Source organism: Bos javanicus, chromosome 29 (assembly GCF_032452875.1).
Source record: "Bos javanicus breed banteng chromosome 29, ARS-OSU_banteng_1.0, whole genome shotgun sequence".
Lineage (NCBI taxonomy): Eukaryota > Metazoa > Chordata > Mammalia > Artiodactyla > Bovidae > Bos > Bos javanicus.
The window spans coordinates 48,918,473-48,945,714 of NC_083896.1; the positions used below are offsets into that span (position 1 = coordinate 48,918,473).

The 27,242-nt window shown below is 50.1% G+C and overlaps 2 protein-coding genes across 5 annotated transcripts in view; both read left to right on the forward strand.

Annotated features, from left to right (window-relative positions):
- LOC133241599 (tumor necrosis factor receptor superfamily member 26-like) overlaps positions 1 to 7,287 on the forward strand; it is a 28,448-nt gene extending 21,161 nt beyond the window's left edge. For all 3 annotated transcript variants that reach the window (XM_061407341.1, XM_061407342.1, XM_061407343.1), the window contains exons 6-9: positions 1,828 to 1,971; positions 2,479 to 2,504; positions 3,270 to 3,525; positions 7,019 to 7,287. In XM_061407341.1, coding sequence (XP_061263325.1) covers positions 1,828 to 1,971; positions 2,479 to 2,504; positions 3,270 to 3,503 — 404 coding nt within the window. In that variant the 3' untranslated portion in view covers positions 3,504 to 3,525; positions 7,019 to 7,287. The remainder of the gene's footprint in view (positions 1 to 1,827; positions 1,972 to 2,478; positions 2,505 to 3,269; positions 3,526 to 7,018) is intronic.
- Positions 7,288 to 19,819: 12,532 nt separating this feature from the next.
- Positions 19,820 to 27,242, forward strand: part of CARS1 (cysteinyl-tRNA synthetase 1) — a 52,108-nt gene continuing 44,685 nt past the window's right edge. For both annotated transcript variants that reach the window (XM_061407344.1, XM_061407345.1), the window contains exons 1-2: positions 19,820 to 19,929; positions 25,926 to 26,174. In XM_061407344.1, coding sequence (XP_061263328.1) covers positions 19,905 to 19,929; positions 25,926 to 26,174 — 274 coding nt within the window. In that variant the 5' untranslated portion in view covers positions 19,820 to 19,904. The remainder of the gene's footprint in view (positions 19,930 to 25,925; positions 26,175 to 27,242) is intronic.

A 27,242-nucleotide genomic window follows, 5' to 3' on the forward strand; every position in this document is an offset into this window, starting at 1 on the left:
ACTCCAGTACTCTTGCCTGGAAAATCCCATGGATGGAGGAGCCTGGTGGGCTGCAGTCCATGGGGTCGCTAGGAGTCGGACACGACTGAGCGACTTCACTTTCACTTTTCACTTTCACGCACTGGAGAAGGAAATGGAAACCCACTCCAGTGTTCTTCCTGGAGAATCCCAGGGACGGGGGAGCCTGGTGGGCTGCCGTCTCTGGGGTCGCACAGAGTCGGACACGACTGAAGCGACTTAGCAGCAGCAGCAGGGAACCACAGGTGCTGGGTTTTCTCTGGACTTTCTGTGCTGCTCCATTAGCCTTTGTTTCCGTTTTTTGTGTGAGTACCGTACTGTTTTGATGACCGTAGCTTTGTAGTGTAGTCTAACTCAGGGAGCCTGATTCCTCCAGCTCCATTTTTCTTTCTCAAGATTGCTTTGGCAATTTGGAGTCTTTTGTGTTTCCATACAAATTGTAGAATTTCTTGTCCTGATTCTGTGAAAACTGCCATTGATAATTTGATAGGGCTTGCATTGAATTTGTAGACTGCTTTGAGGAATGCAGTCATGTTCACAATGTTCAGTCTTCCAGTCCAAGAACATGGGATATCTCTCCATCTGTTTTTGTCATCTTCTGTTTCTTTCATCAGTATATTATAGTTTCCAGAGTATAGGTCTTTTGCCTCCTTAGGTAGGTTTATTCCTCGGTATTGTATGCTTTTTAATGTGGTGGTAAATGGGATTGTTTCCTTGATTTCTTTTTCTAATCTTTCATTGTAGGTGTGTTGGAATGCAAGAGATTTCAGTGTATTAATTTTGTATCCTGCACCTTCACCAGATTCATGGATGAGCTCTGTTAGTTTTCTGTAGCATCTTTAGGGTTTTCTATGTATAGTGTCATGTCCTCTGCAAACAAGGACAGTTTCACCTCTTCTCCAGTTTGATTCCATTTATTTCTTTTTCTTCTCTGTTTGCTGTGGTGAGGCCTTCTAAGACGATGTTGAATATTAGCGGTGAGAGTGGGTACCCTTGTCTGTTCCTGATCTTAGAGGAAATCGTTCGTCTTTTCACAGTGAGTGTGATGTTTGCTGTGAGTTTGTTGCAATGACATTATCATCTTGAGGTAGGTTCCCTCTATAACCTGCAAACACTTTTAAAGGCTCTCTTAACAGCAGAACTAAGGCAGAATGAGGAAGGGCTACTCTGAGAATAAAGAAAAGCCTTTAAGCAGAGTGAGGGTGCTGCGTGGACGACTTGCTCCCTCCTGCTCGGTCCTTGGTGACAGACCACATCATCGCGGCCGAGCATTCCGAGCTCTGACGGGCCTGCACTGCACCCAGTGTCTGCGTGACCGCAGCTCCTGTGGGTGCTTGGAGCTCAGCAGGGTGAGGAGACACCCGAGTGCTCATGCCACGCGTCTCCCCGGGGCGGGCCCTGCCCTGCCCCTTGGGCCAGCGCGGCCCAGCCTGGGTGCCGGGAAGACGGGCATCTGCCCTCCCAGGCTCCTCCAGGCTCTGCCACCTGCTGGCCCAGGGGTGTACCTGTACCTGCCCCCACTCTCCCCTGAGCCTCTTGCTGCCCTGCTGGCAGGTCAGACCTGCTGCTGCTTCGAGGGACCAGAGCGAGATACCCCACGGCCTCTGAGCCCAGGGTTCCGTGAGAGCAGGAAGGATGAGCCTGGCTGCCTCCCACTGGGGAGGTCCTGGCAACCGTCAGCGGCGGGGAAGGAGTGCGTGGTGGTTTGGAGCGCATTGGTGCTGCCCCCACTCCTGAGATAGCAGGTCACTTGGGTGAGGAAAGCGTGCCTGACCCTGTGACCATGTCCTCTGTTTTGCCTCCTTCCAGGAAACTCGGGGTCATCACGCGGCGCCTACCTGGGTGTGAGAGTGGAGGTTTACATTTTCATCATTTTCATCCTGGTCATCGTGCTCATCGTGCTCATCGTCATTGGTGCTGTGTATTATTTTGTTGTCTACCTTGGAAGAAAAGGTTGGTCCGAGTCGTGTTGACCTGGAGGAAGCTAGGTCAACAAGAGCATCAGGAGCTCAGAGAAGGGGTCTGGGGTCGGTGTTACTGAACAGGAGCCTCTGGTATAAAATACAGATCAGTTCACATTCTAACGGGGCCTCACGTGTGTGTGAGCTCAGAGCCACCTGCTGTGTGCCTCCCGACACGCAGGGCTTGAGGCCAGAATCCCAGGTCAGCTGCTGGACACAGGGTGTCCTGGGCGCCCTGGGCCTGGAAGCAGAGAGAAACTGGTGCTTCTCCAGCCAAGGGGGTCCTGGGGGAGGCAGCCCTGCGTGCTGGGGAGGCTTACCGAGTGAGTGCCCCTCCTGTTTTCCCAGCTGCACAGGTGTTCCAGTCAATTTCTTTTTTTGCTGTAACTGTAAATACACTTTCTTTATTGTAACTTTAAAGTACTTCCTCTCGCCCACAGATGTCACTCTAATAGTTTATATGATTTGTTTTCATTTCTCTCTCCTTTTTGATCTGCAGGAAGTCGGGATAATCTAAGAGACTCTGTAAGTATTGCCCCGGGATTTGTCCAGGGGAGCCCCAGGAGACATCCCAGGTGGGCGGGACAGCCCCAGGCCTTCCCTCCTGCATCCACACCAGGCCTGTGCGGTGGAGTCTAGGCCCGGGGACATCTGTTCTGGATGACTTGAATTCTGCAGAAGCAAAGGGGGCAGGGGGCGCCCTGTGGGTCCCTGGGGCTGCAGACAGACCCCGATAGAGGGGGACTTAGAACGTGCGGCCCTTAGGACCGTTCCCACAGCTCTGGAAGCCAGAAGTCTGAAACCGCAGGTTGGCGGGTGGTCCCCTGGGTGCTCTGGGGGAGGGTTCTCCCTTGCTGCTCCTCGTGGCGGCTGGACGTGCCTGGCGCTCCTCGGTTGGCGGGTGATCGCTCTGCTTCTGGCCATCTTCCCTCGGCCTCTCCCGCTGTGAGCCTGTGTCTCTGAGTCTCTCCTTGTGAGGACACTGGTCTCGGAATGTAGGTCCCAGTCTTATGCAGTGGAACCTCAGCTTCACAGACGCTATTTCTACATAGGCCCTCTCACAAGTTCTAGGGGTGAGGATGTGAATGTATCTTTGGGGACCACCATCCAGCCCCCCACAGGTTGACCTGGGACCCCCAGAAGCTGGTGGCACAGAGGAACCTGACCTCCGGCAGTATTCCTTTCTAAAATTGCACACGCTCGCTTACCTGCCATTTATTCCCTAAAGTGGCTTGAGAAGGGCTTGGCCCGCAGGCTCCTGTCAACAGAAGGAATTTCTTTATCCTTTAGTCCCAAGGAATCAGCCAGTCCAGCAACCTTGAGAGGGGCCCACCAACCCCCAGTGACGACATCAGCCTAGAGTCGGTGGGGAGCTCAGCCCTGCTGGTCTCCACGGGCCCTGGAGGTGCTGAGCTGCTGCAGGGGGCCAACGGAAGTCTAGCAGTGCCAGGGGAGCAGGAGAACAGACCCGAATGCTCGAGACCACCGGGCCAGGCAGAGCCATCCACCTCCACTGATGGCTAGGAGCAGGTGCCTGGACTGTCCGGTGAGTGTGAACCAGGGCCCCGCCATGCGGCAGAGCGCTCTCTGAGGCAGGCCTGTATGGGGGGCTCCTGCCGACTTCCCGCCTCAGTCTCCTGGGCTGCTGTAACCACCCCACACCCGGGCAGGGAGTGGGTGTTCAAACACAGATTGTAGTGTCTCATGGTCCTGCATGGGAATACCAGACCGCCTTACCTGCCTCCTGAGAAACCTGTATGCAGCGCAAGAAGCACCAGTTAGAACTAGACAAGGAGCAACAAACTGTTTCAAAAATGGGAAAGAGATATGTGAAGGCTGTGTAGTCTCACCCTGCTTATTTAACTTCTGTGCAGAGTTTAACGTTATGCAGAATGCTGGACCGGATAAATCACAGGCTGAAATCAAGAGTTCAGGGACAAATGTCAACAACCTTAGATATGCAGATGATACCACTCTAATGGTAGACAGTGAAGAGGAACTAAAAAGCCTATTGAGGGCGGTGATAGAGGAGAGTGAAAGAGTTGGCTTAAAACTCAACATTCAGAAAACTAAGATCATGGCATCTGGTCTCACTTTGTGGCAAATAGAAGGGGAGACGAGGGAAACAGTGACAGACTTTATTTGCCTGGGCTCTAGTATCTCTGTGGACAGTGGCAGCAGCCACGAAATTAAAAGACGCTTGCTCCTTGGAAGAAAAGCAAACCTAGACAGCATGCTAAAAAGCAGACACATCACTTTGCCAACAAAGGTCAGTCTAGTAAAAGCTATGATTTTTCCAGTAGTTATGTACAGATATGAGAGTTGGACCATAAAAAGAAGACAGAGTTGGGAAGAATTCATGCTTTCGAACTGTGGTGCTGGAGAAGACTCTTTAGCGTCCCTTGAACAGCAAGGAGATCCAATCGGTCCATCCTAAAGGAAATCAACCTTGAATATTCATTGCAAGGACTGATGCTGAAGCCAAAACTCTAATACTTTGGCCACCTGATGTGAAGAACTGATTCATTGGAAAAGACCCTGATGCTGGGAAAGATTGAAGGCAGGAGGAGAAGGGGACTACAGAGGATAAGATGGCTGGATGGGATCACCGACGTGATGGACATGAGTTTGAGCAAGCTCCGGGAGTTGGTAAGGGACAGGGAAGCCTGGCTGCTGCAGTCCATGGTCTCAGGTCAAATAACAGGGAGGGAACACAGCCCCGCCCATCAACAGAAAATTGGATTAATGATTTACTGAGCACGGCCCCGCCCATCAGAACAAGACCCAGTTTCCCCCTCAGTCAGTCTCTCCGATCTGGAAGCTTCCATAAGCCTCTTATTCTTCTCCGTCAGAGGGCAGACAGACTGGAAACCACTATCACAGAAAACTAACCAATCTCATCACAGGGACCACAGCCTTGTCTAACTCAGTGACACTATGAGCCATGCCGTGTACGGCCACCCAAGACGCATGGGTCATGGTGGAGAGTTCTGACAAAACATGGTCCACTGGAGAAGGGAATGGCAAACCACTTCAGTATTCTTTCCTTGAGAACCCCATGAACAGTATGATAAGGCAAAAGGATAGGACACTGAAAGATGAACTCCCCAGTTTGGTAGGGTGCCCAATATGCTACTGGAAATCAGTGGAGAAATAACTCCAGAAAGAGTGAAGAGACGGAGCCAAAGCAAAAAGTACACCCAGTTGTGGATGTGCCTGGTGATGGAAGTAAAGTCCGATGCTGTAAAGAGCCATATCACACAGGAACCTGGGATGTTAGGTCCATGGATGAAGGCAGATTGGAAGTGGTCACACAGGAGATGGCAAGAGTGAACATCGACATTTTAGGAATCAGCGAACTAAAATGGCCTGGAATGGGTGAATGTAACTCAGATGACCATTATATCTACTACTGTGGGCAAGAATCCCTTAGAAGAAATGGAGTAGCCCTCATAGTCAACAAGAGTCTGAAATGCAGTACTTGGGTACAATCTGAAAAACAGCAGAATGACCTCTGTTCGTTTCCAAGGCAAATGTTCAACATCACGGTAGTCCAAGTCTGTGCCGCGACCAGAAACGCTGACGAAGCTGAAGTTGGGCGGTTCTGTGAAGACATGCAAGACCTTGTAGAACTAACACCCCAAAAGATGTCCTTTTCATTTTAGGGGACTGGAATGCAAAAGTAGGAAGTCAAGAAACACCTGGGGTAACAGGCAAATTTGGCCTTGGAGTACAGAATGAAGCAGGGCAAAGGCTAATAGAGGTTTGCCAAGAGAATGCACTGGTCATAGCAAACACCCTCTTCCAACAACACAAGAGAGGACTGGAGTGGAGTCCGTGAGTCGGGCACCCTTACGCATCGTCTCAGGGAGCCAGCCTGACCCCTTCTCCGATTCTCCAAGGGGCCTGAGACAAATAAAATGCAGAAGTTGGGACCCCCAGCTGGTGTCCGTGGGGGACACTGGGAGGGTCAGGGTGGGCAGAATGCCACCGTTTGAGAAAGGAGAAGCTTAGGGAGCTTTCTTGTGGTCTGAAGATCCACCTTTTCACATTCACCAGTGACATTGGAGCAACACTTATTTGTCAAATAGAACTTCTGTGGGGTTCATCAGGAAAAGGTAGATGTTGGTTTTATTTTATTATACATTTGTGGGGGGTTTTTTAAGTTTTGTTTTTTTTTTTTTAGTGTGGACCGTTTCTAAAGTCTTTTGAATTTCTTACAATATTACTTCTGTTTTATGTTTTGACTTTTTGGCCACACGGTATGTGGGCTCTTAGTTCCCCATCAGATGTCGAACCTGCACCCCTGCATTAAGAAGCCCCAACTATTGGATCACCTGGGAAGTCCCTACATTCTTGGTTTTAAGAAAAAACATGAGTCATGATCGGAATTCTTATCTAAGTGCAGATTATCAGGTCCCCGTTGGCTGGGTTGCTGTGTGCTCACTGGCACAGGAATCCACAAGAGTCAAGATTTATTGAGCACATACTTCCTGCCGGGTGCTTTTTATAATCTTATTCTCACAGCCCTGGGAGACTATGCCATCACACAGATTTAAAACATGACCACCCAAAGCTCAGAGAAGCTACGAAACTTGCCCGAGCTCTCACGACCTGACCTGGCCCAGCACGCACAGCAGGAGGCCTCCCCATCCCAAGCCCCTCAGCACATCTCTGGGTGGCAGGGCAGGGCAGGTGCCCACGTATGCTGCATCCGCAAGGCTTCTGACTTGCCTGAGTTTCCTTGGCTCCTTCTCCTAAGCTCACTGGCTCCAGTAATGAATGAGCAACGGACATGTAAGGAGACACGGCAGGTTGTAGCCAGACGGCCTCCTGGCCTCTTGGCTTGGTCCCTTCTTCAGGATCATCTGAGCTGGCACAAGGCCTCCCAGGTCATGGGCTGTGGTGTGCAGCCCAACGCCGAGCCCTTGGGGCAGGTGGAAACGCCTCTAGGAGTACTCTCCCAGGGCAGAGTCACTGGGTACTCTTGTCTTCCACGAATGTAAACAAACTCTTCCTCTTTTTTTTTTTTTTTACAGCCATCAATAAGAACTTGTGTGCCGGAGCCAGCCGGCAAACTCGATCAGGTCCCGAGAATGTGCACAACGCGGCTGAGAAAGAATACTACAGCAAATATGGGGTCGAGAGGCTCAGACACGTCCCCACAAAGGGAAGCGGTCTGAGCACAACTTTATACAGCATCTTATATTTTTACAGGAGAGCAAGAGAAAAACAAGACAGTTAACATTTTTCTTGGTTGACCTATACATCTTACAAAAAGTCACAAGAAATTTTGCTAGCATGGGAATGGCACCCTGTTATTATTTCTTAGACCAGATAACATTTCCCTGTGCGTGAGAAGTTTGCACAGAACTCCAGGTGTCTGCAGTTAATAGTCGCCTAATCTCTGGGGTGGCGGGACAGAGAGCTATATTTGCAAGCAAACCCTCAAGGACTGAGGCAGCTCCCAGGGCTGTGTCCTTTAGATAAAGGACCCCGTTCTCACGGGCAGCTCCCCGCATCTCCCCCTTTCTTTTTATATAGGCGCACGCTTACATTCTTTTAACCGCAGACAACTTCCATAAATGGAAGCTTTTATCATCTATAGATCATCAATCAGTTTTTTAATTAAACAAGGTGCAAGAAATAAAACAGTTAAAATTGTTAAGAATAGTCCTCCTATGGCTGCTTCCAAGTGCCAAATACTATTGGTGGTAGGTACATGTCGAAAAAGTTTTTTAACAAAAGACTCAGCTCTTTTTGTAACATCTAAATCAGGTCTGGGTGCATTTTCCATGTTTATTACTTTTTGATGTAGATGTAGCAAATCTAAGGAAATATTTTTATTATGTCAAATACTTTTTAAATGAGCTTTTACCTTATTTCAAGCAGTTATACTACCATTATATTTTTGGGGGGTAACACAGATCCATCGAAAATCGGCATGACATTGTACCCGTAATCTCAACTTTATATCTTGAACCTCTTTGCCTAAAAATTGTACAACATCATAAAGGGCATTTAATTGGTCCTCTAGCTTTTTGTCAATATTGTTTTTTGAGTCTCTAGGGTAACGGATACATTCTGTGTCAGATTATTAACAAAAGTTGCAGTTTGCACTGATTGTGCCAAGGAGACAGGGCTGCAGTAATCGAGGAGGCGATAAGGGTTACCAAAGCTATAAATCCCAGAATTATTAACCCTATTCCCCTGCAATAACACATTAAAGCACCCTCTACTTTTTTCCAAAGTTCAAGAGTTTTTTCATCATACCAAGACCCATTGATCTTTACAGGAATCATAACAAAAGCAGGCTGTCTTAAGACTAGAACCCTAGTTTGATTAGTAATTCTCCTAACGCAGTTAGATAAGGTACAATTGTTACAAGTTATATTATAATTTCATAATCCAGGTTGTACATTTACAGATCCTACTAGTAAAGCATAAGGGTGAGGCACACATGCACAAGGGTACCTCATGGTAAGATTTCATAAAAGACTGTATTTCTCTCTTGATCTCACCTGAAGATAGGATCCTTCACACCCAAGGGCGGCAGCTAGTTTCCAAATTTCTGTTTGAAATACTTTAGAGCCGCCCAAGTTTCAAATACGGGAAACAAAGTCTCTATTGTCCAGTTCCCGGGCTTTTGTCGAATCCAGAGACCAATCCCACAGTGACTCATTTGTCCCAAATGTTATACACCATAGCAGTTCCATCTCGACACAGTTTCCATGGTGCAGCGGTGGCTCTTCCCCTTGTTTCAGGGTCACAGAAAGGGATATCTAAAGGACCAGTTCCATTACGACATTGAGGAGTTCTAGATTTTTTTGTGACTCCAGGAATGTCCAGGTTCTAACTACTGTCAGAATTGGCATATCTTGCCTCCCCAACAAAAAGGCATCCTGTTGAATTAAAATATCTAGACAGACAGATAGGTAAACGATCAAACACTTCACAATAAGAGAAATTAACTTGATTAGGAATAATATGTTTTTCTGAAAAACCCCCCGAAGCCACAGTATCGTTAGTGTATATGGGAATGGACCGACCCTCCCAACCCACCGGTTGGAGAAGGGGAGGGTCGGGAAAATAAGCCCAGTAAGCACTTGAATATTCTTCAGAATGTGCAGTATTAATCTCATTTAAGATAATTAATAAGGTTATCAGGAAGCTTAAAGGTGATATCGGATCACCCTGCATAACAACGCGATTCTGTGCCTCTCGCATCAATGCCTGGAGTTGTTGCCGAGATGGTAATTCATCATGCTCTTGAATCTTCAATCTCCTCATCTGGTTTACTAGAGATCGTCTCCGCCGTGCGTACCAACCTTTCCGGCAGCCAGCGTGGCGCTTCAGCATCCTGTGGGAAAACACAAACATGCCCTCGTCCCCAAATTATTATAGGATCTGGTCCATACCATTTTCCTACAAGTGGGTCTTTCCAAAAGACTTTAGGTCTTATTGTTTGCGCATCAAAGTTCCAAAATCGCTGTGCTGCTGAACGGCCACGTATATCCAATTGTAAAAAATTTAGAACAAATAAAGCATGGTTTAGAGAGTTGGAGGGGGTATTGAGATACAATTTCCCCTTCTATAGTTTTTGTAATTGATGTTTGAGAGTTTGATGTGTCCGTTTAATAATTTTTTGACCTTGAGGATTATAAGGGATACCCATTTTATGTGAGATAGACAATTGTGTACAAAGTAGCTGAAAATTTTTAAACACGTGAAAAGATGCTCAACATCACTCATCAGAGAAATGCAAATCAAAACCACTATGAGGTACCATTTCACACCAGTCAGAATGGCTGCGATCCAAAAGTCTACAAATAACAAATGCTGGAGAGGGTGTGGAGAAAAGGGAACCCTCTTACACTGTTGGTGGGAATGCAAACTAGTACAGCCACTGTGGAGAACAGTGTGGAGATTCCTTAAAAAACTGGAAATAGAACTGCCTTATGATCCAGCAATCCCACTGCTGGGCATACACACTGAGGAAACCAGAAGGGAAAGAGACACGTGTACCCCAATGTTCATCGCAGCACTGTTTATAATAGCCAGGACATGGAAGCAACCTAGATGTCCATCAGCAGATGAATGGATAAGAAAGCTATGGTACATATACACAATGGAGTATTACTCAGCCATTAAAAAGAATACATTTGAATCAGTCCTAATGAGGTGGATGAAACTGGAGCCTATTATACAGAGTGAAGTAAGCCAGAAGGAAAAACACCAATACAGTATATTAACGCATATATATGGAATTTAGAAAGATGGTAACAATAACCCTGTGTACGAGACAGCAAAAGAGACACTGATGTATAGAACAGTCTTATGGACTCTGTTGCAGAGGGAGAGGGTGGGAAGATTTGGGAGAATGGCATTGAAACATGTATAATATCATGTATGAAACAAGATGCCAGTCCAGGTTCGATGCACGATACTGGATGCTTGGGTCTAGTGCACTGGGACGACCCAGAGGGATGGTATGGGGAGGGAGGAGGGAGGAGGGTTCAGGATGGGGAACACATGTATACCTGTGGTGGATTCATTTTGATATTTGGCAAAATTAATACAATTATGTAAAATTTAAAATTTAAAAATACCAATAAAAGAAAATTTTTTTTAGTGTATCTTGGACCATTGTCTGTTTTTATGGTCTTAGGGGTTCTCATAACAGCAAAACATTTAATGTAATGAGTTATACAATGTTTGTTAGCTTTTTTGGATTGTAGAGAGGCATGTAAAAAGCCGGAGAAGGTGTCAATAGTAACATGAACACATTTTTGTTTACCAAATTTAGGGATATGGGTAATACCTATTTGTCATATGTCGTTTGGCAACAGTCTTCGGGGATTAACTCTATAATGGGGGACGCTAAAAAATTGAGGACATGTTTGACATTGTTTAACAATCTGGCAGCTTTTCGAGTAATGTCAAATTGAAGTCTTAAGCTATTGTTGTTTTGATGGTGTAAGCTGTGGGAAGTTTTTGTCATTTGATCTAATGAAGGAAATATTGTATGTGTAGCTTTGTCAGCCAAAGCATCATCTCGTGTTAAAGGTCCAGGAGGCCCAGGGTGAGCATGAATATGACTGGAATAGCATTTATTAACTCTGGAGCCAATTAAATGCTGTGTATCACGAGAAAGAGTTTAGATAGTAGAATTCAGGGTACCAATAAATGGAACAGTCGCAATAGTGTTTAAGGCTTTTATGATATATTGACTGTCGGAATATAAATTAAACGGAGCAGAGATTTGTAATAGAGCCTGAAAAACGGCAAATAGTTTTACTTTTTGAGCAGACATAATTAGTATGCTGGGTGGCAGTTTTGTCCTGTATAATCAAACTAGCTATTTTATTAGAAGAGTCATTAGTAAATACAGTTAGGGTGTCGGCAAGGGGCTGAGAAACAACGATTTTTGGGAAGAGAAATTGGTGATAGTGAGCAAATTGTAAATTTTATCTGAGGGATAATGATTATCAAGCCGTCTACTAAAACTAGCTAAGGCAATAACCCAATTGTCACTAAACTGAAACAGCCAGTCCCGTTGAGTTTTAGAAAATGGAACACATATAAAATGTGGGTCTCTTTCTAGATATATAGTGGATTTTGACTGCCCAAGAGCTATTAGGGCAGCAACCAAATCATAATAGGGGGTTAGTACCCAAGAGGGAGAGGCAGGCAAGTGAAGCCATCTTAAAGGCAGTCTTTGGAATAAGACTGCTGTAGGAGCATGTTTAGTAGGAAGAATATATAAACCCCATTTTTGAGTATAGTCTCAATAAGTAGCTTGTTGTTTAGACAGGGCCTGTTCGACCCTATTTAAGGCTTGTCTTTTTTCCAGAGTCAGAGTTCGGGGGGAAGTCGGATCAGGGTCACTCTTTAGGATATCAAAAAGAAGCTTTGTTTTTCTTGTAGTTAGCTTTAAGTAAGGTCTTATCTAATTAATATCTCTTAACAGTTTTTGGAAATCATTTAAGGTAACCAGGTTATCTTTACGAATCTCTATCTTTTGAGCTTGAAACCATTAATTTTTTAGAAAAAAAAACCCAAATAAGAATGGGGGGGGAAGCGCTGCACCTTTTCTGTTGTGATAATCAAACCATAATCTTGTAATGCAGTTTGCATATAAGCGAATGTTGTTAATAGCAACTCTTCATCTTGGTATGTCAAAAGAATATCATCCATATAATGAATAATATATACTTGGGAGTACAAGGACCTAGTGGTTTTAAAGCTTGAGCAACAAATTTTTGACAGAGAGTACGACAGTTAGCCATTTTCTGAGGTAAAACCCGTCACTGATATCTTTTTATAGGTTTTTTATAATTTGTAGAAGGGACACTAAAAGCAAATCTTTGACAGTCATTAGTGGCAAGGGAAATAGTATAAAGCAGTCTTTTAAGTCAATAATCATCTTGTAAGTGTTTTTTGGAATGGCCATGGGGGTAGGCAACCCCGGCTGAAGGGGGCCCATCAATTCCATTGTTTTGTTAACCCTTTGTAGATTTTGTAATAGCCTCCATTTACCTGTTTGTTTGTTTGTTTGTTTTTTTTTAATGACAAAAATAGGTGAATTTTAAGGTGAATTTGAGGGGGCAATATGGCCGAGAGCAAGTTGTTCTAGTACAAGCTGATTGGCGGCCGTGATCTTTTTTACTGATAGGGGCCACTGATTAACCCATACTGGATCATCAGACTTTTTTTTTTTTTTTAGTAAAACATTTTTTTTTCAGACTTTTATTTTATCAGATCAGCATGGATTGCAGGACGATCAATGACCCCTCCTAAAAACATCATATCTTTTTTATCATTTTTAACTGTAGGGATCAGGGGTTGTAAAGGCCCTTGTGAATTTATCTCTAACCCCTGATGGGGTAAAAGGCCTTGGTCTAACAATTGATTACTAATTTGTTTATCTAGACTATAAAGATACACCCCCATATTCATCATAACATCTCTCTCCCATAGATTAACCGGCAGTCCTGGCAAAACATAAGGTGGAAAATGTCCTTCATGTCTTGTTTTGTTTCTCTGTTTTAAAAAGGTTGAACTCTGTTTTGGGTTATGTGATTGTCTAATGCCTTGTAAAGTAGAAATTACAACCTGCTTAGGCCATTCATCAGGCCAATGTTTTTGAGATATGACGGAAACATCTGTACCAGTATCCAAAATGTCTTTAAAGGGCTTTTCTTGAATATACAGTAGGAGCTCAGGGCGCTGTTTATTAATAGCCTGAATCTAATAAGTGTCTGAAGACCCGAAACCTCTGGATCTTTGTTCTCCCTTAACGGCTTTTTCAATTGGAATTGTAGGAAGTAGAATTAATTGAGTAACACGTTGACCACATTGTGTTACCGTTATGTCCTGTGGCGAATGGGCCATAATTTTTATCTCACCCATGTAATCAGAGTCTATGACTCCAGGGGCTACTAATAAACCTTTCATCGTAGTACTGTTTTTCCCCAATAGGAGGCCCATAGTGTTCTTTGGAAGAGGGCCAAAAATTCCAGTTGGTAAAACCTGCATGTCCATTTTTGGAGTTAATACTGGGTAGGTGGAGGAACTGAGGTCCAATCTTGCAGTCCCTGCAGTTGTTCTGAACAACTCGGTAACAGTTCTGTGTTTTGGCCCTGAAGCGTCTCTCATGTGGGCGGATTTTGTATCGCCCCATAACATTGTTTTGGGGCCTGGGGCTGGCCCCTCACCCAGTTTTCCGAGACCGGAGGAAGTGGCTTTCCCTGTAAATCAGTTTTAGAACGGCAATCTTTTGTCCAGTGTTTGTCTTTCTTACGCCTAGGACAAACGTTAGGGGTTTGAGCGGGACTCCGGGCCTGCTTTTGTGGGCAGTGGACGGCCACAAGAGAAGCAGCTCCCCGGCGGGCCAGGGACTCAAGACTGACCACTAGTTTTCTCGCTTTTGTTGTTGATACAGTACTTTTTTGACTGTCTTTCTTTGTAATGTCGCGGCCAAAGTTATGTCTTGAACGTATGAAGGGCCGATATCAGCGCAAATCCGTACATAATCAGATAAGCCTCCCTTTTTCCTGTAAGGTCTCAGGGCAGCTTGACAAGCCGAATTGGCATGTTTATAAGCAAGCTGTTTAGCCAACACCATTTTTGCCTGTTTATCTCTTATCATTTTACTAATTGTCTCAAGCAGGCGGGCAATAAAATCCTGATATGGTTCATCTGGCCCCTGGCGAATTTTAGATAAATCTTCGGTCTTTTTATCAGAATTTGGAAGTTTTTTCTATGTTCGTAGAGCCGCAGCATTAATCTGAGGGTACGCTCCAGGCAAATAATTAAGTTGATTATTAGTGTCTCGATAATCCCCCTCTCCCACCATCATTTTATAAGTGGTGTTCAGTCTCTGTCGCTGATTGATATCGGCTGTGATTCTATACTGTTCAGCAAACTCAGATTTCCATAGTAAAAAATCTCTTCCAGATAGACAAGCCTGAGCAACCTGTTTCCAATCATTAGGTGGCAGATTTTGATTTCTTAAAGCCTCTATAATAGCCTGAGTAAATGTCGCAGTTGGGCCGTATTGTGTACAAGCCATTTTTAACTCTTTTAGTTGTTTAAAGGGTAGCGGCTCATAATACCTCTGCTGTTGAGCATTTTCAAATACTGGATAGATTCTTGAAAACCCGGGAATATGTTCTCCTTCATCATTAGCTCGCTTAATCGTTTGTTGAAGAGGAGATAATATCTCAGTTTTTATGTTTTCACCGGGCAAAGAAGCAGGGATAGATAGAAGCTCTCGCGGTTCTACGAAAGGCGGAGGTGGGTCGAGCCCAGCAAAAACCGGGGGAGGATATGCTAGAGGCGCAGGCTGGCTGGAGTGGGAGTCTCCCTGTGCATCCATTTTTACTGCTATAACAATCTTCTGAATTAAATTTTCCAGCTGTTCTTCGGAAAGCCCTGAATGTTTTAATTCCCCTTTTCCTGAGGGGGATTGTATGCTAACCATCATCTCCCAAGGCATATCCTCTCTATGGTACTGAGCCGCTTGTTCATTTAACTCTTCCTGTTCACCAGAGCTTAACACATCATCACTCCCTCCAGCCTTACAAGCTGTTCCCTCAGGCACAGCATAAAGCGGCTCAGGTGATGGGGCGGAAGGCTCTGCAACTTCGGGTTTTGTGGAATCCCAGAGGGCCATTTGAATCTTACGTCCCTCATGTTTAAGATCCAGACAGTCTCTTATGAGAGTCCACAAAGAAAAAGTATCTACAGGGACACGATTGGGACCATGTAAGGAGTAATATGTCTGCAATTGTTTTCCTACTTTCTTACAGGTTTTTAGACTACCTGTTCTTTTCTCTGGGAACCAAGGACAAACTTTTTCTACAAAAAGTAAAAACTTTTCTAGCTGTAACTTATTTACATAAATTCCCCTGTCTTTTAACATAGTTTTCAACATATGTACAAATAACTGGCGGCTATTGCCTTGTCTCATGATTTATTACTCTCGACAATAACACTCCCTGTCCCTTCAATAATTAGGAATTCCTTGTTACTTACCTCAATCTTGACGGGCAGCGGCCGTCGTTACACTCCGATTTTCGAGTCCCTGTTCGGGCGCCACCTGCCAGAGCCAGCCGGTAAAGTCGATCAGTTCCTGAGAACGTGCACAACGCGGCTGAGAAAGAATACTACAGCAAAGATGGGGTCGAGAGGATCAGACACGTCTCCACAAAGGGAAGCGGTCTGACCACGACTTTATTCAGCATCTTATATTTTACAGGAGAGCAAGAGAAAAACAAGACAGTTAACATTTTTCTTGGTTGACCTATACATCTTACGAAAAGTCACAAGAAATCTTGAGAGCATGGGAATGGCACCCTATTATTATTTCTTACACCAGATAACATTTCCCTGTGCGTGAAAAGTTTGTCCAAAACTCCAGGTGTCTGCAGTTAATAGTCGCCTAATGTCTGGGGTGGCGGGACAGAGAGCTATGTTTGCAAGCAAACCCTCAAAGACTGAGACAGCTTCCAGGGCTGTGTCCTTTAGATAAAGGACCCCGTTCTCATGGGCAGCTCCCCACACCTGTGCAATTTGTCATTACTTTGCAGAAGTTAACTGGAAGATATTTATGGGCTTTACTGGATTTGAAGAAAATGACAACATCTGGAAAGACTCCTCAGGAGGAGGGATGGGCTGGCTAGGGAGGGTCATTTGTATGTTTTGTGGGTTTTTTTTTTTTTTTTGCTACATGGCATAGCATGTGGGACCTTCGTTCCCCCTGCAGGGACTGAAACTATGTCCTGCAGTGGAGCGTGGGGTCTTCACCCCTGGAACACCAAGGAAACCCCTGTGGAGAGATGTCTCTAAACTCCTGGCTGCCTTCCGTAAAATGCAGCTACAGATATGGTTGCAGAACGTTAGAAACAAATTGGTTGCTGATAACACCTTAGGTAGACCTGCAGAGATGGCCCAGCAAACACTTTTTTGGCCCGAGGTTGTGACTATAGCCGGTATCCTGGATGGATGGGATCTGAGTTTCTTTCCCAGTTCTGAGCCCATTGGAAACTTCATGAATCCCAGACGGAGCTGTGGCCCTTCTCCACACAGGTTCTCTATAACCTTCCGGTGGGGAGGTCAGCTCTGCATGTCAGCAGAAGCGCTGCTCTGCCAGGGCAGGGTGGGTCGGGGGCACTGCTTGTGGTGTGACAGAGCTGGATCCCGGGGGCGGCTCACGGTACTGGGTGAGCTCCCATTGGGCTGAGGCCAGGATCCCAGGGGGCGGCTCACTGTACTGGGTGAGCGGCCATTGGGCTGAGGCCAGGACACTTTGGTGGTTGTGACAGAGCTGGATCCCGGGAGCGGCTCACTGTACTGGGTGAGCTGCCATTGGGCTGAGGCCAGGACACTTTGCTGGTCGTCCCTCTGTCCCCAGCAACTCCTTGGTCTCAGAGTCACGGTGACGTCTCCATCACCTAGGCCTGGCATTGAGGAGGTGTCCATAGGTAGTAGGAGCAGTTGATGGCAGGCGGCCTGGCAGCCGCTCTGTGCACTCACAGATACTGGTCCAGACCTGGCGCTGCAGGCAGGCTATCCCAGTCAAAGATGGACACAAGACTCTCCTTAATACTCGGTGATGACCTATATGGGGAAAGAATTTGGACAGTAATGGATGCATGTATGTGTAACTACATCACTTACTTAGTGTGCTCAAGGACAGGCTGCAGAGCAGTAAGAACAACTCCCAGGGCACATGTATGTACATGGAGTATTCAGTTCACTTCAGTCGCTCAGTCGTGTCCGACTCTGCGACCCCATGAATCACAGCACGCCAGGCCTCCCTGTCCATCACGAACTCCCGGAGTTCACCCAGATTCACGTCCATCGAGTCAGTGATGCCATCCAGCCATCTCATCCTCTGTCGTCCTCTTCTCCTCCTGCCCCCAATCCCCCCAGCATCAGAGTCTTTTCCAATGAGTCAACTCTTCGCATGAGGTGGCCAAAGTACCGGAGTTTCAGCTTTAGCATCACTCCTTCCAAAGAAATCCCAGGGCTGATCTCCTTCAGAATGGACTGGTTGGATCTCATTGCAGTCCAAGGGACTCTCAAGAGTCTTCTCCAACACCACAGTTCCAAAGCATCAATTCTTCGGCACTCAGCTTTCTTCACAATCCAACTCTCACATCCATACATGACCACAGAAAAAACCATAGCCTTGACTAGATGAACCTTTGTTGGCAAAGTAATGTCTCTGCTTTTGAATATGCTATTTAGGTTGGTCATAACTTTCCTTCCAAGGAGTAAGCGTCTTTTAATTTCATGGCTGCAGTCACCATCTGCAGTGATTTTGGAGCCCAGAAAAATAAAGTCTGACACTGTTTCCACTGTTTCCCCATCTATTTCCCATGAAGTGATACGACCGGATGGCATGATCTTCGTTTTCTGAATGTTGAGCTTTAAGCCAACTTTTTCACTTTCACTTTTATCAAGAGGCTTTTTAGTTCCTCTTCACTTTCTGCCATAACGGTGGTGTCATCTGCATATCTAAGGTTATTGATATTTCTCCCGGCAATCTTGATTCCAGCTTGTGTTTCTTCCAGTTGAGCGTTTCTCGTGATGTACTCTGTATATAAGTTAAATAAGCAGGGTGACAATATCCAGCCTTGATGTACTCCTTTTCCTATTTGGAACCAGTCTGTTGTTCCATGTCCAGTTCTAACTGTTGCTTCCTGACCTGCATACAAATTTCTCAAGAGGCAGATCAGGTGGTCTGGTATTCCCATGTCTTTCAGAATTTTCCACAGTTTATTGTGATCCACACAGTCAAAGGCTTTGGCGTAGTCAATAAAACAGAAATAGATGTTTTTCTGGAGTATTGTATTATTTTCTTGGAGTATTACATGGAGTATTACTCAGCTATAAAAAGGAATGATATTAGGTCACTTAGTGATACACATAGTTATGTGTATAGACCTAGAATCTGTCATACAAAGTGAAGTAAGAAAGATAAAAATATTGTATATTAACACATGTGTATATAACACACATGCATATAACACATGTATATAACATGTATATAACATGTATACAACACATGTATACAACACGTGTATAACACACGTGTATAGAACACATACATGTGGAATCTAGAAAAGGTGCAGATGAGTGTATTGGCAAGGCAGGACTAGCGCTGCAGATGTAAAGAGCCGACGTGGACACGCGGGAAGGGGCAAGGTAGGACGAACTGGGTGACTGGGATTGGCTTGCTGCCATGTGTCAGATAGCTAGGCAGTGGTAAACGGCTGTGCAGCACAGGAAGGGACTTCCCTAGTGATCCACTGGCTAACACTGTGCTCCCACGGTGGGGGCTGGGGTTCGACTCCTGGTCAGGGAACTAGATCCCACATGTTGCAACTGACGATTTCTCACGCCACAACTAAAAGATCCTGTACACCAGAACGAAGATCGAAGATCACTACAATTAAGGCCCAGCACAGCCAACAAAAATATGTTAAAAAGAGCTGCCTGTAGCACAGGGAGCTGTTTGGTGCTCTGTGACTAAGGGGCAGGATAGGGTATGTGGGAGGGAGGGTCAAAAGGGAGGGGAAGTGTGTGTTTCTACCACTGTTTCGGTTTCTTGTACAAAAGAAACTAAGAATGTTGTAAAGTAATTATACACTTTTTTTTTTTTTAAGAGAATGACGTGCAATAGAGACCAGACTGTGGGTTGTCAAGGGGTAAGGGGAATGGGAAGGGGTGAAGTGGGAGGTTGGTGTTAGCAGATGGAAGCTTTTTAATATAGATTATCCACAGTGTCCTACTGTATAGAACAGAGAACTATATTTCCTATCATACTATATTTAATATGACAAGTCATAAGGGGAAAGAATATTAAGAATGTATATAACTGTCATTCTTGTACAACATTGTTAATCAGCAATTGTACAAAATGTTAATCAACAGTTCAGTGGCTCAGTCGTGTCCGATTCTTTGCGACCCCATAGACCGCGGCACGCCAGGCTTCCCTGTCCATCACCAACTCCCGGAGTTTACTCAAACTCCTGTCCATCAAGTCGGTGATGCCATCCAACCATCTCATCTTCTGTCGTCCCCTTCTCCCGCCTTCAATCTTTCCCAGCATCTGGGACTTTTCCAATGAGTCAGTTCTTCGCATCAGGTGGCCAAAGTACTGGAGTTTCAGCTTCAACATCAGTGCTTCCAATGAACATTCAGGACTGGTTTCCTTAACGTGAATAAAAATTGAGTAAAAAAAAATAAAAGATTCCCAGCATGCCCGGGGCCAGCGGCGTCTGCGCGCGGGTGGTTGCCTAGCGACCGGGCGGATCCCGGAAGGCCGGCGGCTTGGGGGCGGGATTTCCGGGGCGGTGGTTGCATCAGATTCTGGGAAGCCGCGGCGGCCTCCGCGAGTGCGGGATTCGGGTGATGGCAGGGTCTACCACGGAGCACGGTGAGCGCGCGCGAGGGGCGGGCGGGGCAGCCTGGGCCGCGGGGCCCGCGGGGCCACGCGGGAGCCGGGGGCGCCGGGTCTCTGAGGGGCGGGCCCCAGGGCGCGCAGAGGGCGGGCCCGGACCCCCGGGTTTTCCCGGCGGGTGCGCTCTTCCAACCCCGTCCGGGCCCTGCCGGGGCCGCCCCTCCCCAGGTCCTCCCAGACCTCGAGGCCTCCGGGTCCCCCTGCGCCCCGACCCCGGGGGCTGGTTCTGCGTTCCCCTGCCGGCCGCTGGGGCGGACCTCACCGCCTCCTGCCCCCTGGGATTTGGGGGGACAGGCACAGCCAGGGTCGTTTGGGGCCGCCCAGCCCCACGTTGACACTTAGGAACGTGGGGCCGAGGGAGCCGGACGCGGACGCACGGGAAGGGGTTGGGGTTTCACGAAGGCTGTCATCTGCGGCTGCAAGCAGTGGCCACGGGGACCTGCGCGGTCGCGGCGTTACTGCCCCGCCTTAATCGCCGCCCCCGGGGTTCCGTGAGCGTCTCAGGCTCTGTCCCCACGGGTCACTCGTGTCACCAGCCGGCAGACAGGCCGCCACCAGGCAGCCTCCGGGGCATGCTGGTTCCCTGCTCACCCTCCCTCCTGTAAGATCGCGGGGTGCCAGGCAGAGCGGATGTAGTCCCCGGATTCCGGAGTCCGGGGCAAGCTTTTCTTGGGAAGCACTCTCAGGGTGTCGTTTTATTCTCTGGCTGCCCTGCTTAGACTGTACACACTTCCCTGGCCTCTGGGGTCTCTCTTGTTCCTGGGGTTCCTGGCTGGGAGCTCTAAGCAGCTGGACCCGGTGACGTGGGAGGCCCCTGATGACAGGGTTGCTGGGGTACCCACCATCCCGGCACCCCACATTCCATCGGACAGGTGTGCCTGGATTCCAGCATTGGCTCCACCCACCCAGATCCTCGGCCTTCAGAAGTCCCCCCGGACTCCTGAAAAATAGCAGCTTGGTTGATAGCCCAGTCTCTGGGGCTGGCAGGGCTGGGGTTCCACCTTTGCCCCTTCCCCACGTGGGGCAGATTTAAAAAGTCGCAACTAGGAGGATGCAGTGAGCCTTATAGGGGTTGGTAGAGGTTAAGAATACTTGGCTGAAATGGGTGCTGTGTCCGGGTTGAAAGCCCAAGATTGTTTCTTTTTTTCCTTCCTCCGTCTCTCTCTTCCTTTTTCATTTGAGATCAGAAATGACATATTCAGTTTTTTAGTTGTTTTTAACTGCTTCAGAACTGGAGATTTTCATAGCCTTAGTAAGAATTGTCCTGTTTTTGGAAGATTCCTGCATACATTAAGCTGTCTGGGCGGCTAACAGGTTGTCCTGGTCCTAAAATTAAGGACCACGTCTCCTAGCCCACACTCTGCCCTCTCTTGTTTTAGAGCTGACGCCCCCCCCCCGCCCCCCAACCTTCCCACACACACCCCTTGTCTAGGCTTTTCTCAAAGACAAGAACCTCGCACCATCCCCTGAGGAAACAGGAAACGAAATGGTAAGGGCTTCATACAGCTTCCAGAGTTCTAGATGTTCCAGGTTTCCGAGTTCTGAATGCTTTTTCCCCATGAGGTTAGAATCATCGATAGTGACCATCTTCCCAGAATTTTTAAGGAGTCCCTCATTTAGAATAACCTTCCCATTCCGTATCGTCTTTCTTAAGTTGGTAGTCCCCTGCGATGCCACTGGGCTTAAAGCTTCTCCTTTGTACCCTGAACACAAGGCCCATTCCTGGGTGTTTTAGAAAGTTGAGTCTCATCCCTCATGACCCCCAGGGTGGACTGAGCACATCTCAGAGGCCTTGCCCTGCAGGTCAGGCCTCTTCGGTGGCCGTGAGTTAGGTCAGACCTGCAGTTTAATTTTTTGTACTGTAGAATTCCAAGTTGTTCATAATAACAGTTGTTCAGTCGCTCAGTCGTGTCCAACTCTTTGCGACCCCATGGACTGCAGCACACCAGGCCTCCACGATCTCCTGAAGTCTGCTCAAATTCTTGTCCATTGAGTCAGTGATGCTCTCTAACCATCCCATTACAATACAGGTGCATTTAGCATTTTTCTCAGCATGAGTCTGTGCTGAACACATCTGTGGGGGCCTTTCATCCTCAGAACATGCCTTCGTGGCTAATACTGCCCTTGCCGTGCAGACAGGAATCCTGAGGTTCAGAGCAGGTGAGTGATTTGTCTGAGGTCACACAGCTTGCCAGGGTCTGTATGACAGTAGCAGCAACCTTGACTACTCTGCCTGGGTGACTCTGTTCAGATTAGCACCAAATGCCCCAGTTCCAGAGTGGGTCACGGCAGACAAGGGGAGCAGGCTGTATTTTCTGTGTTTCCCAATGAAAAATGAAATGCACGTGTGTGTAGACTGCAGATATTTGCTCATCCATGCACTCACGTCTCCCGGTATTCCCAGTCTAAGGGTCAGGGGAGATAGTGTCCTTGGGTGGTGATGAAAGCGCCCAGTGTCCACGCTCCCACCCCACCCCACCCCTCCCCAGGCAGCGGTGCCATGCAGACACGTGTGTCCGGGCATCAGATGGTGATGCTCCCCAGGACCAACGAGTGCCCCGTGAAAGCTCACACCTGCTGTTTCGGGGGGAACTTGTCCAAGAGTTCTCAACAGTGTGCTCACATGGACGTGTCTCTTCATTTGTTCAGGAGACATGCTTCACAGCAGGGCACTTCCGTAGGTCTTGGTTCATTCGGGGATGTGCTTCAGGCACCGGCTCTGCCGGACGCTGCTGGGCGTGGGGGTGCGGCCGGGGGCAAGACTGGGCGTCGGGCTTTTGTGGGCTTAACGTCCAGCGGGAAGGGGTGGCCGGAGCGCAGAAGCCCAGTGCTGCCCCGGCATGGACCATTTCTTTCTTGGTCACTTCCCCGTGTGCATGCTGCTGGCTGGCCCGAGTCCGCGGAGGTGGTTCAGGGTCAGGGCCCCTTCCTCTGAGGCTGCAGAATCTGGCAGAACCTCGGTGAGTCCTCCCCTGCCAGCCGCCCACAGCAGGGTGGAGCACGGGTGATCACTGTGGAGACTCTGCTGGGCCAGGTCTAGACGCGGCGGGGGGCATCCATCCGTCTTCTGGCCAAGCCCAGCCCTGCAGCCCGGAGACGGAGCGCCGTGTGGACAAGTGACATCTGGACGTGCAGGGCTGTGCTCAGGAGGTGGGGCCCTCACTCCCGGGGGTGGGTGGCGTCGCCGCTGGTGCAGGAGAGCAGGGGTGCACGCGTCTCTCTGGTCCCCCAGATTCCTGTGTGTGTGTTGGGGGGGATGCTTTTGTTCCAGAAGGCTTCTCAGACCAGGAACCCCCTAGGAAAGAGAAATGGGCCTGAAGGGTCCCCCGGTGACAAATGGCAGCAGAGGCGGGTTTGGGAGCTGAAGGGGCCTTTGCAGGAAGGGCCTGACCCTCAGGGCGGGGTGCTCCCGGGGCCTCGCAGCCAGCGAGGGACGGGTGCAGACCCCCACTGCGCCCAGGCGGTCTTGGACAGAAACAGACCTGGCCTGGGCGCTTAGGAGGAAGGCAGGCCTGCGGGGAGGGGTCTGAGCATCAGCAACTGCCTGTGGGCTCTTAGCCACTGAGGTCAGCAGGGCAGGGGCCAGGGTAGCCGCCTTACCCCCAGGCTCTGATTCTGAAGGTCTCGGGAGGCCTGGATCAGGTGCTTCTCGTAGCTGGTGGTGCTGCCTTGGCGCTGGAGCTTCCCCAAGCAAGAGCCTAGCTGGAGCGCAGCAGGAGGTGGGGGGGGCTGTTGGCAGGTGCGGGCAGCTGTACACGCTGTGGGGAAGGAAGGAGCTGGGGCCACGGCCTGTGTGCCTTGGGCTCCTCACCTGGCTCTCGGATTTGTGTAAGCTCAGCTCAGCGTTTTCTAAACCGTGGTGAGCACGGTGCACGATCAGGGCCTTCCCACCGTTGGAAGCTGTGTGTCTGGGTGGCCACGCAGTGGGCTGGTGGATGCAGTGCTGGGAGTCGTGTGTGCGCGGGGCTCCCGGGGGAGGGGGGTCGGGGAAGCGATGGGCGCCCCGCTTCTGTGTCCACTCATTGCCTTTGGCATCACGGGCTCGCTGCCAGACTGCAGTCTGGCCCAAACCCACAGCCACTTGAAAGCTGACCTATTTTTAAATTTGTTTCCTCAAGTTAGGCTGGAACGCAGCTACCACAGTGACCTGATGACTGGCCCTCTGCCCTGCGGGCTCCCTGCTCCAGACGGGACTCTTAGTAATAAACGCGTGTGTGATCCCTGGGTAAACTCCTCCAGGGCCATTACAGCAGTAACAACACAGGAGCGAGTAAAATAATAATGATGATAATAATAGTAGCTGATGGGCGCTGGCTGTGCGCCCGGCAGTATTTCAAACAGTTTACAAGTGTAATCTCACTAACACCGCGGCTTTACGAGGCGTGTGTGTGTGTGTGTGTGTGTGTGTGTGTGTGTGCACGCACGTGTGCGTGCGTGCGTGTGCATCTGTTTACCTGGGAGGGGGTCCACCCAGCCAGGGAGGGGTGCAAACCCGCCGAGCCCTTGTCCCCTGACCTGCTTCGTTAGCGCTTTAAAGCCATCCAGTTGGTGAAACATTTGATGTGTTTTTCTTATTGTGAAAAGGACCTGTGCTTATTGCAGAAAACGCGGGCAGTGAGAGAAAAGAGGGAGCCTAAACGCCCCGGGAGCACCTCAGCCCAGGGCAGCCACTGTCCAGGTGGGCGGGTCCTAGGGGGTGCCTCTTCCCTGGCGTTCACCCGGAGTGAGGGCAGTCTGTCTGTCCAGTGCGATTCTGGGGGCACGAGGTGGGGGTCACGGGGGGCAAGGCTTCTTTGCGCTCCGGTCCCGGCCCAGGCGGCTGCAGCAGAGACGGGGAGGGTGGGCTTGGGGGGTGACGTGGGGCAGCCAGGTGCTCAAGGGCGATGTAGCCCCCGCGGGACGCGCACTGGCCCTCCCCCCAGCTCCATTCACCCGCCGGCAGGCCCTCAACGTAGCTTTCTGAACTGAGTCTCATCCAGCATGAAAGAGGAGCCCGCGGTCAGTGTAGGGAAGCGGGTGGGGGCGTCCGTGTGTCAGGAACTAGGGAGAAGAGAGAGCAGGAGGGGCCAGGCCCCGGGTGCGGCCGGGCCGGGCTCCTCCTGGCACATTCGGGCGCCTCCCGGCTCGGCGCCTCTGTGGAAGAAAGCGAGACCAGCCCCCTCCCCGCAGCCACGGGGCCTGTGCCTCCGCCTGCCCTGCCCCCCGCAGGAGGCGAGAGCACCGGACAGTGGCTGGAGCCGTGACACAGGGTCACGCAGTGACTGGGGGGCAGGAGCTGCGTGGCAAGCCGGCTCGGTGGGGTCGGGGCAGGATCTCAGGGTGGTCAGGGCCCAGGGCCTTCTGCTGGCAGAGGCTGCCGGCTGGTCCTCGCTCAGGCTGGGGTTCTGTCCTCCCACACCGGTCCTGTGGCTCCAGGGCAGAGCAGTGGCCTCGGGCCCCTGCCAGGGGCAGGCCTGTGCCAGGCGCTGGCCAGTTGGCTCCTCTCCGGGCAGGTGGAGCCGCCTCGAGCAGGCATTTCGGGGCGGGCTGCAGGCTCCTCGGAGCTGGGCCTTGGCCGCTGGAAGCCTGGCCAGTGCTGGGTTTAGAGAGCTCTGCATTTCTCACCGCTGCCCATAGCCCACCCGGCGTGAGGGGACCGGTCAGCACCGGCCGTCTGGCACCCAGTGCCTAGCAGGGGTGTGTGTGTGCACGCGCGTGTGTAATTGAGGTGAGCATCACCAGCCGTGAGGTTAGCCACCTCAGTGTGCAGCTCACGCATCTGTGACATTCACAGCCTCCTGCAGCCGCGTTTGTCTGGTTCTGAAACATCCTCGTCCTGCCTGGAGCCCACAGGCAGTTGCTCCACACCTGTCCCTGCACCCTGGGCTTCCGCCCGTCCTGGGTGTCTCCTGCCCGGAATGGGGAGCCCCGGCCCCGATCCTGGGCTCGCCCAGGTCCCCGGGCCCACTGACATGCGTCCTCTGTCTTTGCAGCTCCCGACTACACGGCCATCCTGGGCATTAGTGACGAGGCGGCCCGGTTGCAGGCGCTGGACGCGTACCTCAGCACGCGTAGCTACTTGCAGGGCTTTGCCCTGTCTCAGGCGGACGTGGATGCCTTCAGGCAGCTCTCGGGCCCTCCGGCCGACCCGCAGCTCTTCCACGTGGCCCGCTGGTTCCGGCATGTGACCGCGATCCTGGGCAGCCCCCCCGCCGCACGCCCGCCCTGCGGGCTCCAAGCAAGTGAGTAGCAGAGCAGCTTCTGGCCGTGAGACCCTCCTTGCTGGCCTGGGGGCCCTGCCAGCGCCCCGAGGGGAGGTTAGGATGGAAGCCGAGGCGTCGACCCCCAAGGATCACGACCCCGCACTGCTGTGGTGGAGCCGCTGGTGGGTGGGGGCCCGCCTTGGCCGTCAGCTCCCTGACCCCGCTTGGACTTGACTTGCTTCTCCTTAAGTTTCCCCTGAGGTCACAGGGGTGTGTGCATCCACCATTGGATCCTGAAGCAGTGTTAGTGGTGGGAACCCTGCGCACCCAGAGCGAAGGCATTTCTGGGCTTTGAGAGGAGGGGGCTCAGAGCTCTTGCTCCCCCCGCCATCCCGGTTGTGGTGTGCAGGGGGCGTCTGCCTGCTGGGTGGTCTCTCCCCTCCCATGAATCTGTAGATGAATCCGTAGTGGCCGGTGCCCTCGAGCAGCTGTCCCCCCAGCCTGGCTTGGGGTGTGCACCCCCTTGAGCGGGGGGCGGGGAGATCCACATGCCGTCTTCGTGGTCCCTGCTGGACCGGGCAGACTGCGGGGTCTTTTCTAGATCCTTCAGCGGGGACAGTCCCCTGGAGAAGGAAACGGCTACCCACTCCAGTATTCTGGCCCGGAGAATCTCATGGACTGTATGGTCCATGGGGTCGCAAAGAGTCGAGTGAGCGACTTGCACTTTCACCTGGACGTTGGGGACCTGCCCTCTGCCGGTCCCCTCTGTAACGGGGTGGAGGTGGGGTGGTGTTCCTCCTGGGTGGGGTGGGCTTTGGTTTCTGGGTGATCCTGCCGCAGACGCCCCTTCCCCAGTGGAGGTGGTGCTTCTCCCCAGGGCGTGGCCTCCCGGGTGGGGTCAGGGTGGGCGGGGCGCAGCCTTGGTGTGGCCATCTGTCTGGAGCTGCAACCTCCAGCCTGGAGCTTGTGGGGAGAGTGGCACAGGAACCCATTGGGAAGGGCGGGTATCCGCCCCTGCAAAGGAGGGAGTGGGTTCCCCAGGGCAGGGAGGCCTTCCTGGTGCCCCGACACGGATGCCTCCAGGGTGCCTGCGGGGACCCCGAGTGG